At 42.0% G+C, this 15,043-nt stretch overlaps 1 protein-coding gene across 1 annotated transcript; it reads left to right on the top strand.

The window, feature by feature from the left end:
• Window positions 1–8,355: 8,355 nt before the first annotated feature.
• LOC115364201 (fibroblast growth factor-binding protein 1-like) lies at window positions 8,356–10,253 on the top strand. Its single transcript, XM_030058705.1, has 2 exons — window positions 8,356–8,378; window positions 8,798–10,253. The coding sequence occupies exon 2, from the start codon at window positions 8,825–8,827 to the stop codon at window positions 9,569–9,571; it is 747 nt and encodes a 248-aa protein (XP_029914565.1). The 5' UTR covers window positions 8,356–8,378; window positions 8,798–8,824; the 3' UTR covers window positions 9,572–10,253.
• Window positions 10,254–15,043: the final 4,790 nt, after the last annotated feature.

Genomic DNA, 15,043 nt, shown 5'->3' with positions numbered 1-15,043 from the left:
AGTTTCCATCACAAAATGATTCAGTAATTTGCTGATCTGCCTCATTCTGTATGTATCAGTTCCAGTGATAACCATGATAGGATGATGTGTGTAAATGACAGAAAGAGTTTGTGGGACCATTTGTACTATCCCCAAATGTTTTATTAATTAAAAGCATACTCAGTCCACACATGACCCACCATGTCCCATCAAGGTTGATGTTTGTAATCAGCCTGTGTGTGATGCCCTCTCATTCCTCTGTGTCATTCTGCAGAGGGTGAAATCTCATGGCTGAGTGTGGTTACCACTGTCATGCTGGCAGTGAGGGCTTTGTGGCATTTGTGCTTATTTCCCATGACCCCAGCTGGATATGATTCATGTGACTTCTTGTGGAGACTTTCACTTATCTTTTTACTGAATGGGACTTCTCCGTGATGCATTACCACAGCACAAGAGGACAATAGTTGCAGGATAGTTGGGTTAAAGGGAGTGTCATCCCAGGTCCTGTTACCCTAAGCTGAACCACCAACCGTTTCTGTTATTGTTGTCACGGAAGCAGTTGCCCTTGATTGTTGCCACAGTAACAGGCAGCCAATAACAGGGGCCGATTGGCAGGGTGTGGGGTCAGGCCACCTCGAGCCACAGGAAGAACAATACATCAGGCTCCTCCCCTCACGGTTTTGCGTGTGTTTGTGTGTGTGTGTGTGTGTGTGTGTGTGTGTGTGTGTGTGAGAGAGAGAGAGAGAGAGAGTTTGTGGGTGGGCGTGCATAAGGGGAAAAGGGGGTCGGTCAGCTTTGTAGGTCAGATGTGTAATACTTATTGGAGCGTTGAGTTTTGTTTTGATGTTTTCCTCCTCCTTCTTCAGCCCTTCACCACAGTGAACTTGACAATCAGCAGCTTGGCCTAGATCAGAAAAACACACTGGCTGACATGGGAAAATTTGTGGAAGGCATAAATGAACAATGACAGGAGCAGGAGATGCAGGGAAGTGGCTCCATGGCTTGGAGAGTTTCACTCTTGCACAGATTGATACTATTTGAGATAAATGAGAACTGTCATTTAACCCAAAGATGTGACATGGCAGTTCAGTCTATCAAAAAGTGATGCTATCTACCTGCACCGCTTTTTAGGTTGACATACATTCAAGTTGGTGTGTCTGTTTGCATTACAGAAACAAATTAATTATTACTTATGATGTACTCAAGACAGCTAGCTATTATCTTAGTCCAAAACCATGTATTGCTACTGTATACAAAGGTTGGAGAGGTCAGATACATGGAATTTGATGTCATTTTCACATATGCCATCATTTAGAGCAAGTATTCATCTACATTTATATCTTGTTATGATGACAGAGGAAAGGGATTGATTGTACGTATTCTAGTTGGATAGCTTTCTTGTCAACATCATCCTCAATATACAGTACAGGCCAAAAGTTTGGACACACCTTCTCATTCAATGCGTTTTCTTTATTTTCATGACTATTTACATTGTAGATTCTAACTGAAGGAATCAAAACTATGAATGAACACATGTGGAGTTATGTACTTAACAAAAAAAGGTGAAATAACTGAAAACATGTTTTATATTCTAGTTTCTTCAAAATAGCCACCCTTTGCTCTGATTACTGCTTTGCACACTCTTGGCATTCTCTCAATGAGCTTCAAGAGGTAGTCACCTGAAATGGTTTTCACTTCACAGGTGTGCCTTATCAGGATTAATTAGTGGAATTTCTTGCTTTATCAGTGGGGTTGGGACCATCAGTTGTGTTGTGCAGAAGTCAGGTTACTACACAGCCGACAGCCCTATTGGACAACTGTTAAAATTAATATTATGGCAAGAACCAATCACCTAACTAAAGAAAAACCAGTGGCCATCATTACTTTAAGAAATGAAGGTCAGTCAGTCTGGAAAATTGCAAAAACTTTAAATGTGTCCAAGTGGAGTCGCAAAAACCATCAAGCGCTACAACGAAACTGGCACACATGAGGACCGACCCAGGAAAGGAAGACCAGGAGTCACCTCTACTTCTGAGGACAAGTTCATCCGAGTCACCAGCCTCAGAAATCGCAAGTTAACAGCAGCTCAGATCAGAGACCAGATAAATGCCACACAGAGTTCTAGGAGCAGACCCATCTCTAGAACAACTGTTAAGAGGAGACTGTGTGAATCAGGCCTTCATGGTCAAATAGCTGCTAGGAAACCACTGCTAAGGAGAGGCAACAAGCAGAAGAGATTTGTTTGGGCCAAGAAACACAAGGAATGGACATTAGACCAGTGGAAATCTGTGCTTTGGTCTGATGAGCCCAAATTTGAGATCTTTGGTTCCAGCCGCCATGTCTTTGTGAGACGCAGAAAAGGTGAACGGATGGATTCCACATGCCTGGTTCCCACTGTGAAGCATGGAGGAGGAAGTGTGATGGTGTGGGGGTGCTTTGCTGGTGACACTGTTGGGAATTTATTCAAAATTGAAGGCACACTGAACCAGCATGGCTACCACAGCATCCTGCAGTGACATGCCATCCCATCCGATTTGCGTTTAGTTGGACGATCATTTATTTTTCAACAGGACAATGACCCCAAACACACCTCCAGGCTGTGTAAGGGCTATTTGACCAAGAAGGAGAGTGATGGAGTGCTGCGGCAGATGACCTGGCCTCCACAGTCACCGGACCTGAACCCAATCGAGATGGTTTGGGGTGAGCTGGACCGCAGAGTGAAGGCAAAGGGTGCAACAAGTGCTAAACACCTCTGGGAACTCCTTCAAGACTGTTGGAAAACCATTTCAGGTGACTACCTCTTGAAGCTCATGGAGAGAATGCCAAGAGTGTGCAAAGCAGTAATCAGAGCAAAAGGTGGCTATTTTGAAGAAACTAAAATATAAAACATGTTTTCAGTTATTTCACCTTTTTTTGTTAAGTACATAACTCCACATGTGTTCATTCATAGTTTTGATGCCTTCAGTGAGAATCTGCAATGTAAATAGTCATGAAAATAAAGAAAACACATTGAATGAGAAGGTGTGTCCAAACTTTTGGCCTGTACTGTATTACAAGCGGGGAACTGACAAATACAAAAGAAAAACATGTGACCCACGATACTGACTATGAAAAACTAGTCCACCAAGTAGAGACAGCTATATGCTGTGTTACAGGTAATGTATGCCAACCCTCTAAAGAGTAGCTTTCTGTGAAGTAGATTTCCTTTTCTACTTTCTGATACTCTCTCATACTTTTCTCAGCTGCTGTTATGACCTGATGTAAAGTCGTGACCACAAATCCTTAGTTTTCTGAGTAATCTTGTTGTGGATATTGCCACAAATCCATAACACCCAAATTCCTCAAGGCATATTCCAGCCCTGCCGCTCAGCATCAGCTGCAAGTTACATCAATCAAACCTAATGATTTTTTATTATGTGAACTTAATGACACAGTTGTAGAAGAAAAGTAAAATCTGTTTCATCAGTTTGGGTTTGATGGCCGGTATATACACTACTCACAAAAAGTTAGGGATATTTGGCTTTCGGGTGAAATTTAAGGATGAACCTAAAATGCATTATAACCTTTACAGGTGAACTTAATGTGACCTTCTGTAAACTTTTGAATGCACATGTCCAACTGTTCAATGTTTCAGTACTTTTTGCACAAGTTGCTGTTCTCTAACAAGGAGTTTAACGGCAAAATTCACATCAGGTGTTTGATGCTCCAGCTCATCGAGGTCGTATCATTAGGGAACGGCTGCTGGAGACTGGGGTACCTCAAATGGAGTGGCCTGCACTTTCTCAGACCTGAATCCCATAGAAAACCTATGGGATCAGCTGAGTCGCCGTGTAGAGGCTCGGAGCTCTGTACCCCAGAACCTCAATGTCCTGAGGGCCGCCCTTCAAGATGAGTGGGATGCCATGCCTCAGCAGACAATAAGTCGACTTGTGAACAGCATGAGACGTCGTTGTCAAGCTGTAATTGATGCTCAAGGGCACATGACAAGTTATTGAGACATTGACATTTTTTGTTGTGGTATACCCACCACTGTTGTTGACTTTTGTTTCAAGAAATTGTTTGAGATGAGGAAATCACCAGTGTATGCTTCTACTTAAATGCCCTACTTTCATGATATAATATCACTGTAGCGTGAACATTTTCCATTTTCCATAAATTTCACCCAAAAGCCAAATATCCCTAACTTTTTGTGAGTAGTGTATATGCTTGTAAAATATGTTAGATGGACAACAGACAACAGGCAGTGAATCTCTCCTTAAGAAGTGGAAATAAAGTTACACTTCACAAACACCTTTCTTACAGATTGAGTAATAAGACTAATTCAACGCACACTGCTGGTTAATACGCTTTGTGTCAGCAAACTGATCCGTTGTATCTTTTTCTCATGGGCTTGAACAAATAATATTTAATGAACAACTCTCTTTACAGTTCAACCAAAAAAAAAGTCCCTGGTCTACAATGTCAACAAACACCAATTTCCAGAGCAGCTCCATAAATACCTATGGAGTCATGGAATGATTTTCTTATAATCAGATGAATTACATTTGATGTGGGCTACAAACTATCTATGCCTGAAGCCTTGTAATTCTGTCTGTGAAAACATATTTTCCTGAGAGGCAAGTGGGCCTCCAATACAGGATCAAAGAAGTGAAAAACATTTTACCAAGGTCATCATCTTCCTTCAGGCTACAACATAGTCAGTACGTTGCCGTGATTCAACACTGTGACTCTAATAATGTAGATAATCCACCCCACTTGAAATCTAATATATGATAATCTATAAAAGCGAATGCTGGCTAAAGTTTTGTAACGATAACCATGACCTCTTCCTATCCGTGACATTTAAAGATATTTGTTGGTTTGCAGAAACATACAATAGAATCACATGTCATCTTTTTCAATATAGCCTCCCACATCTTATATTTTGGTGGGATAGATTTCGCAAACCTAATTTAATTTATTATATCCCCAACCTACTGGACATCTGATATTATGGAACGAAACACTATTCTCTGTGTCATACAAGATCCAAGAAATTTCACACGTGAAATGAAATGAATGAAAGAGAACCTGCGGCACTAGTAGAGGTACTTTCATCTTAATCCCTAGATACTTGTTTTCACCTGTTGCATGCATCAGAGAAACAGTTTTACATCTGCTCACGCAGATGTAAAACAAATCCCAGGTCACAGCCAATAGAATATTTGTCTCTGGTGGATCCTCTGTTTGCGGCATCATGCTCGTGCTTGTAAGAGCTGAGACCTCAAAGGGCTTGGAAAGGAAGCGTGTTAATACTTAGAGCGGAGGAGAGGGGGATGTTGTCACAGGTGTTTGTTTTGTTTGTGAATGAAAGACACAAGACGAGACATGTACCGCCGTACATGGCACATTTGACAGGAAAAAGCAGAGTGAGAGATTAGGTATTCTCTACACACCTACCTATATGAGTTGAGCTGATGATTATGGGGGGAAAAAATCCTAAGGACTTTTGTGGGAATGTCCTCATCTCATTGTATACTCTGGGGCTTAGTGAGGATTTGACGTTATTTATCCCTGACCTGAAATAGATCTGCTATTTTCTTGGTGCTCATGCATGCTGTACAAATGGAAAAGTTTATGTATGGCTTACTCCATTCATTGATGAGAGAGGGGAAAGAACATCCTGCAATGTGACTCTAAAATCCATGGCTGTATTTTAACCTTCCTCCACTGAAGGTGAATGTGTCTGTGCACTTCCCTAAATACTGAGATTCAAACACACCCCAGACCAACTAAATTTGGTATGCCACAAATCTGACAGCCAAAAAAATCAACAAGACCCACTCAACATGGCTGCTTCACATGAACAGTATTACTGTAAGTTAGAGATTTGCTGGAAAAAAAAAAAAAAAAATCATGGACAGATCTGTGAGTAGGAGCTGGTGTGGCCATAGGCAGAAAGGTGGGCAGGGACTATTTGCATATTTATAAATCCACGCATTCTTAATGATGGCAAGGTATAGAGGTATATTTAAGCCATTTAAGGCACTAAGGGATGTTTTTCATGGAAAAACCTTCTAAATATATAATATTAAAGAAGAGAGATGAATTTTAGTGGCTAAACAAATGGTATTTAGACCTTTCACTACATTTTTTTCCAACCTACTCCTGCTCATATGTGCATGCAAAATATAAAGGTGGCACTGAGCAACTTTCCTCACTTACTGGCTGAAAGGGGTGCGTCCTGTGACAACAACATTACCGAAAAAGGGTGAGGTTGAGCACAAACAGGGCGATAAGTTAAAGCTGTAACCTTGGAAGAAGTCTGTTTTCTACTGAATGCTTTCTTGTTAAATATTGATTGTTCACTATCAAGGGAAAAAGATAAGCTCTCTCTCTTTTAAAGTTTATTTCCCCTTTAATTCCCAGGTCTTCTTTTGAAGACTAAACTTTAATGCATTGTTGGCAGACTTAATTAACACCATCCTCTCTAATAATGATGGCAAGGACAACAACAACAAAAACAACAACAAAACAAAACAAAACAAAATAAAATATAATAATCATAATCATAATAATAAGCACTGAACTGGGAAACTGTAATTAGTGGCTGAATGATATATTATTTTTCAATGATATACCTCAATACTGTTCATTATTGCATCAAAGTAGCAACAGCTGTGGTTAAGACATTTACGCATTTATTTCTGTGTGTGTGTGTGTGTGTGTGTGTGTGTGTGTGTGTGTGTTTGTAAGTAACAACTTGATACAAGACAGAGTTGGCACCAGCTACCAGCACATTCCACTGTAAACATCCTTGTAATTATGAAGAAGTGGGAAATTACAACCCATCCCCCACCCCCCACTGCCACCCACACACACACACACATGCACACACACACACACTCATTTTCATCCCTACATGAGCAAACATGTCACTACTCCTTATTTAATACATTGGTTGTGTTTTGGAATCTGTGGTTGATTATTGAGGTGTGTATGTGTGTGCGCGTATGTGCATGTGCGTCTGTGTGTGTGTGTGTGTGTGTGTGTGTGTGTGTGTCAGTCAGTAGGTGCATCTGTTATCTGTTATTAACCCCCTGACCTTTGAATGTGTAAAACAAATGGGCTTTTTCCAGACGGGGGCAACCAACAGGCCCACTATAAATCCACTTCTACCCCCAGCCCAAAACAGTGATGCAACATGTGAGTGACATGCCTCGGGTTGGTTTGCACCATTATGTGTGTATGTATGTCTGTGTATGTGTGTGTGTGTGTGCGTGTGTGTGTGTGTGTGAGAGAGAGAGAGAGAGAGAGAGAGAAGGCAAGGGAGACAGAGAGAGTTGTACATAGGAGGAATGGGGGGACAGCGGAAAGACAGGTGTGATTATGTCTGAATTTTTTACATTTGTACTCTTCTGCCCTCTTTTTCATGCTCTCTGTCTTTCTGCCATGTACATGCGCACACACACACATGCACATACACACACATACACATACACACACATGCACAAGATGAGGCCATAATGCCAGCAAACCACTTAAAGCACTGTTCTTCTTCTCCCACAGAGTGACTGTACATTAGAGAGCTTGCAAATGAGTACTGGCTCTGGAGAATCAGTGATAATGTTATACTGGTACACCCTCTTGCTGGGACACACACACATGCACACAAAGTTTACCCACATGGTGATGATGCCCTGTAAAATGCCCTTGGACAGGTGCCCACATGAACCGTATGTCTCTATACTATCATAATGCCAGTGTTCCTGTGGCATTGCTGCGTCTTTCCAGGAATAAAAGGTGATACAGGGCGTGGCTGCCTGCTCACTCCCCTTTCCTGGTGCAGAGAATGAATGGAAAAATGTCACACCCACTCACTAACAGAATCAATGAATCAATGGACAAGTGAATGACTAAAAGAATGAGGAAGTTGTGTATGTGTGTGGGGATAATTTCCTCTCTTCACACCAGACTGATGGAGGGGCAGGAGTCAAGCCTCCAAGAGCGTGTGTGTGTGTGTGTGTGTGTGTGTGTGTGTGTGTGTGTGTGTGTGTGTGACTATTAAATATAGACAATGGCTTTGCTGCCCTTGTGAAAACATGTATAGAAGTAAAGTAATCATATCTGTCTCAGTGCAAATCTGGCCTGATCTGATTTAAAGCTCCTTGTCATGCGGGCCCTTTGATTTTTTCCCTCTTTGTCAAAACTCATGGCGGGAGTTCAGTTCGGGCACGTCAGTTCAGGCACAAAGGCATTCCCCTCCTAAAGACACGCAAATTGAAATGTGCATGCGTACGCGCGTGCCATTGGGCGGGAGTGGTGGGCGTGCCGCACCATTATAAATGCTATGTGCAAGCACCTAGATAGAGTCATAACTACCCGCTTTACCCACGCCAGTAGATACCCTGTCATTGTCGGTAAGTAAATGCACTGAGGAGGTTTGTAAGGCAGAGTTTTATGTGAAATGGTTATGAACCGTCGCGTGTGTCACAGTAGTGTGTTACACATCAGCTTCTGGGTGTCTTGAATACAGTAAGAATACAGTACAACTTATGCTGTTGTCCGTTTTGCTCAAGTAAACTAAATCATATTTCAGGGTGTACTTAAACCCTTTTAATGTGTGTAATTGCCCAGTATTAACAAGTCATGACATCACTGTAAATGTTGTAATGCCTATTCGTCATAATAGTATAAAATATTTTTTGTGAGGATAGGATCTTTTAAGTGAAAAGCACAAATGAACACTTTTCTGTAAAGTGATTATTGCTCATATTTTGTGGTTGGAGATCATATTTTTGCAGCCAAAATAAGACTGTTGTATTCTCTGCCCCTGCAGATTGGAGCTGTTTCATTTGCAAGGGAGATGCTGCTTCTGAGGACTCTCGCTCCCTGGTTGTTGTTCGCCTTCCTCGCGCAACAGGTCTCGCTCTCCTCCGGCGCGCGGGAGAAGGGGCGTAGAGGCTCAGCGGAGGACCCGCGAGGAGCGGGGCAGAGCGCGGGGAGCGCATCTCCCGGCAAATCACACACGGAATGGAGTTCTTCAGCGCCGCGGGGCAAGTTCTCTGTCAAGGACAAGATGCGGTGCACGTGGGTGGCCAGACAGGACGGGGAGATGGTCAAGGTCGCGGTCAACTGCGACCGCCCGGAGGCGCGTGTTACAGGTGGAGTCAGCAGCTTGTCCTGTACGTACGTCGGCAGCCCCAAGACCTGCCCAGGGTACAGCACCAACCCCGCGGGCTTCTGGAAGCAGGTGGCCCGGGCGTTCAAGAAGCTGCAGGCCAAAGTGTGCATTGATGCCCGCGCGTTGGTGAGGGCCGGCATGTGTAAGCGCGCACCCCGCGAGGCGCACTTCAAGCTGGATATCTTCAGCGCCGTAGCTGCCGCTCAGCAGCCGGAAGAGCCGGAGACACCCCGGCCCGGGCCCCGGACCCCCGCCACCACCGCTACCACTACCACTACCACAGCCTCGACCGGGACATCTAACGGCCCCATCGCCGGCAGCTCTTGCACGGATCGCGCGGACCGGCGGAAACTGGCTGAGGAGTATTGCAGCAGCTGGGCCAGTCTGTGTTCTTTCTTTTTCACTATGTTAGAAAGCGGAGACTGCTGACTGCCTCAGTAGAGCTGTGAATAACGGAATAATGGACGTATACAAACTTAGGCCGATGTTACATGTGAAACTCATTCATACAACTTGGTACCATGCAACTGAGAGTTTTTTGGAGTTCCATCCAGTTAAAATAATGAAACATGAAACATAATGAACTGTGTTTGCATCATAGAACGTTCCAAAAGGTGGCATTGCAACAGTGTTTGTATATATATATATATATATATATATATATATATATATATATATATAATTACAACGTGCAGCTAATTGCATGGAAGTTGCACTGTAACATCGGCCTTAAAGGAGAATCTCTTTATGCTCATTGTTTTCATGTTATTGTTACTTTTGACAAAACAGTAAGTAAATCTTATTTTTCCACAAAGCAGTATATAATTCTTGAATGGTACCTGAAGAAGTAAAGATAAATGGTTATTTTCTGTCGCTGCATTGATTAAGCTTATCATAACTGAGGACCAGACCCATGTGTTTTACAGTGTCTGCTTGATTTTGTGGATAAAGAGACGTGATGAGAAGTCATTTGGTCTAAGCAGATGTATGGAGAGTGGTACTTTTGTCTACCTCTGACCAACTTCACCAACAAACAGCTACTATTAATGCTATGCTATAATAACATAAAAACCACTGTATTTATGCTTCTCAAATAAATATTCTCTATTTATACAGTGTTTTCTGTTGCTTGTAACAATTCTGAAACATACAACTTTTTATGGAAAGACACTCCTCTATGTGGGACAGCATGTACAAAATAAATTGCGTGTGTGAAAGAAGAAAAAAAGCATCACTGAAATGCTCACATGTACCACTGTACACCCAGTTCTCATGTTCTTATGCAGAGAGAACAAAAACATAATGTCCTTTTCCTATCCCAGACTGTAGGCTGTGGTTTGAAAACATGATTGTACTCCATTCTGCGGGAGTTCAATCACATTGTAAGAAATGGCCTCAGGTTAGAACATCATACAAACATACACAGATGAAAGACTATTTTTCTGTTTCACTCTCTCACACTCACACACACAATAGGAGCAATTGGACATGGCATCCAAATATAGGGTTGTGTCTCCAGTTTCCTGCAACAGTCTCTAATTACTTTTGAGTGAGAGAAGCCAGCTGTGTTGGAAGCGGTGGCATTTCTATATGGGATGTTTGGAAGTGAAAATGTTAGCGTCTGTGGCTATGATCCATCCTCTGTCTTCTTCGGAGAGAGGTAGTGTGTCTGTGTGCCTCGTAAAGATGGAGAGCAAGTGAAGAAACAGGCATTTGTGCGCATTATAATCCCTATGCACATGCATGGCCAGATGTTTGAATTTTATCCTTTCCTGTCAGCTGCTCTTGACCTGCGTGACCTCTGACCTGCTGCTCCATGTCCCCTCCACCAAACACTCAGCAGTGGACACTTAAAAAACTCACCAGGGGCCAATTTCAGCATTCTCTCGGAAACCCACTCTTTGATGGTGCAAAAGGAATTTTTTGGGCATATTGTTTTACCAAAGCCTTCTCCAGAATGCAAGGGCCCCCACCCTCCTCAGCCAGGAAGTGGTTAGAGGTCAGAGGTCAAAGGTGAAGGGGGAAATGAGGATACCATGTAGATCTACTGTATGGCTCGGCGATCGTAACTCTTCTGCCAGTCAACTCCATTTGTTTTATCTTTCATTGAACTCCCCTAGGCTTTGGACAGCAGTTTAAAGCAGGTTAAGGTATGAAATTCACTGAGTTTTCCATGACATGTCTATGACCTGTGGAAATGTAACATGGTGTTCTTTCCTTGATCAAAATGTTACACACTTTAGATTCAGATGTCTTGCTGAAGATTATTATGTTGTTTATTCTGCAGTTTTATTCTGTTGAATAATGAGTTACTGATTTTTTAAATAAAGACTGAAAACATTTCCATGATATTCCATGATGGGCCAAAAGAACTGCATTAAATTTCTTGACTTTTCCTGTCCTAATAGACTTTATAAAATTCCATGATTTTCCAGAAATTCCATGACTCCCATGCTGAAAAGGATCCGATGACACAGACAGTGGGAAAGCCGAAGCTCTGCAAATCATTTTATAAACCATATTTAGAATTGACTTCTCAACTTTTACACATCAAAAGGTGTTGATGTTTTTGCAGGTTTAGATACAGACATGAATTTTACAATAATAGCCATCATTTGCAACATCAGCCTCTCTCCATCACCAAAGGAATTACCAAGCCATCCAGTGTGTGTGTGTGTGTGTGTGTGTGTGTAAGAGAGAGAGAGAGAGAGAGAGAGAGAGACTTTGAGTTTTGATGTTGTTTAATGAACAGTCACCAAATTAAAAAAAACTACCTACCTAAAAACCTAACATACAACCTACATTTCACAAAGTACCCACACACACTCTCTTACTCACACCCACACACAAACTCATACACACCAACCACTGCCATCAGACCCTCACCACTATCCCCACGAGCCGTACATATTGTAGGCAGCTCTTATCTGATGATTTGATTATTATATACACAACAATCATTACAAACATACTGTCCTCAGCCCCTAACCCCAACCCCCCACATGGGGGCCTCTCTTTCACAACCCCACACCCATGGCCCCAGCTCTGCACCTTCAGCTTGTGAAGTTCTTAGCAGGCCCCAGGCCATCAATACTGACATATGAAAGGCCGAGAGCCCAGTAATGTCCATTATAACAGCTGGTGGTTCAGCCCATAACCACCAGTCTTTTGGAGCAGTGCACAAGCTGGTGGCCTCCAGCACACATCAGTCTTTAACAGCAGCCTCTGTGCTGCCTTGAGTTGGAAAGCTGCCACTCTGCCGTCCAGGTCCACCTTATGCCAGAAGGAGGATGCATCCATTTGACGAGCCTTACCCTGATCCTCTGCATGACACCTTCCAGTTTTTATAGGCCGTGCCCTCTGAGCCCTAACACACCCCAAAAACCTTGAGCCCCACCTAAAGTCTCCCGATAGCCTTGTAAAGTTTCACACTTGGCACAATTTAATTTGGCCAATGAACACACATACACAGAGAGAGAGAGAGAGAGAGAGAGAGAGAGAGAGAGAGAGAGAGAGAGAGAGAGAGAGAGAGAGCAAATGCATGTGTGATGCAGAAGAGGAGTCTGAGTCCTTCGGGCCACCTGAATAAAGCCAATGAACACACACACACATACACACACACAGACAGGGAGAGAGAGAGAGAGAAAGAGAGAGAGAGAGAGATTAAAGATGAAGAGGTGGATACAAACTCCACTTCCTCCCTGCTCAGCAGCACCATCCTGTGGTAGCCAAAAGTACAGCAGCAAGTCAGAAGTAGGAATTTTCTTAAAATGAAAGCCTCAGGAAATGTTGAGCAAACTGTTAAGGAAAATATTTAACATAATATGCATTATGCAGCCAGGCACAGACTTTTGTTAAATTTACAAAAGTCTGAAATAGAAATTGAAATCTGTTGTGCAGGCATACCTCTCTTTCTCTTGTTAGATTTCGTCTCTGTTGTTAAACTGTTGTTGAGACGTCATTGTTGTGAAGGGTTGTGACATGAATTCTCAGTGACACTAAGCATTAAAGGTTTATGCAGGGTACTGCTGAGTTGACAAAGGGCCTTCATTCGGTCATTGTTTGAACCTTCAGTTGAGGAGACACTGGTTGGAATTAATGAGATATATAGCTACCTATCTCACTGTATGGATCCAAGTAATTAAGAAATGTAATATCTATTTTCATAAGAAAAAAATAAAGACTTTAAATAAATTAAAATGCATTTCAAATGAAAACCTTATTGCATCTGCCTCTGGTTATATTTCCCAACCATTCCATTTGCTTGATTGTTTATTTGTTTGTTTGTAGGATATCTCGAGAAGTTATGAACAGATTTGCATCAGACTTTGCAGAAAGGTTGCTCACAAGCCAAGGAATAATTAATTAATTTGTCACACTTACTAGTCAAAAAGTGGTGTCGCAGTGGGCGTGGCTTCACATAAAAACGTGTAACTTGTGAAAGGATTCATGCAACACAATGAAACTTTGTAGAAAGGCTGGCCTTGTAGGAAGGGCGAACTGATCCACTTTTCAGGTCAGTTGACTAAAGGGGGTGTAGCAGTGGGTGTTATTAACCTTTGGTGATTATCCAAGATGTGGAACTGGCATATCTTGACAATTGTGTAGTGTTTGTGGAGGTATGCACTCCACTGAGTGCCTTCTTGTTTGCTTTCATTTTGTTACAAGCACAATTTGAAATTGTTAAAAAAAAAAAAAAAAAAACAACACTATAGTGTATTTAAGCAAAAGTAGAAAGCAGGTCATTTAATGTAATCAGAGTAGAAGTTACTGAGTTACTTAGAAAGGAGACGTTTTGTATGACCTTTCCCATGCAGTGGAAAAATGATGAGGGCAAAGTTCAGTGTGGGACTACTGAATGGATTTTTGTCTCACGTCTGTGACTGGCCAGTTTTGTTGTGGGATTGTTTATATGGGCAGCCACCAGAACCTGGACTCTGTAATGAACATGTTTTAAAACAATGGTTTTCAAAGTGAGGTCTGGAGGCCCTTGGGGGTACTTGAGGGGCTCCCCAGGGGTCCTAAGCCAAATGCGGAATAGTTTAATTTCACTATAATTAAATTTTTGGTTGCTTTTTACTTCGCTAGTTTAATTGTAATTGTATCATGCTTTCCCAGTTTATTATGTGCTTGTCTTGAAAAGGCAACACATCTTAGTCTTGTACATATTTATTATTAAGTGCTTGCCTTGAAAAGGCAACAAATCTTATTCTCTTGCATACTTTTTATTATGTGCTTGCCTTGAAAAGGCAACACATCTTATTCCCTTGCATACTTTTTTATTATGTGCTTGCCTTGAAAAGGCAACACATCTTAGTCTTGTACATATTTATTATTAAGTGCTTGCCTTGAAAAGGCAACAAATCTTATTCTCTTGCATACTTTTTATTATGTGCTTGCCTTGAAAAGGCAACACATCTTATTCCCTTGCATACTTTTTTATTATGTGCTTGCCTTGAAAAGGCAACACATCTTATTCCCTTGCATACTTTTTTATTATGTGCTTGCCTTGAAAAGGCAACACATCTTAATCTTGTGCATATTTAGTGGGCAAGCTGAAAGCTTGCACACTCATGTTCTTCCTACTATTTCTTTCGTTCTTTATCATTCCGTACGTTTTTTTGGCACGTAACTACTTCCACAGGTTTCGTTTAGGCCCACACAGTGAATTGGAAAAATGTGCAGCAAAATTGGGAGAAGTGTGCCTGTGTTACAATTGACCTTATAGTTCGATGATTCTTGCATTATCCAATGTATTACATAGTTCAGGGCAGCTTGGCTGCTAAGCAGAGGATAGACACAGCAGGAGCCAGATGTACTTTATCTTGTTATTTAGGTCTGTTGCATTAGATACACGCCCAGTCAACATTCACACACATAGCATCACACATTCTAGAAACA

The sequence above is a fragment of the Myripristis murdjan genome, chromosome 1 (assembly GCF_902150065.1).
Source record: "Myripristis murdjan chromosome 1, fMyrMur1.1, whole genome shotgun sequence".
Lineage (NCBI taxonomy): Eukaryota > Metazoa > Chordata > Actinopteri > Holocentriformes > Holocentridae > Myripristis > Myripristis murdjan.
This window is presented reverse-complemented; position numbering and strand designations above follow the sequence as displayed.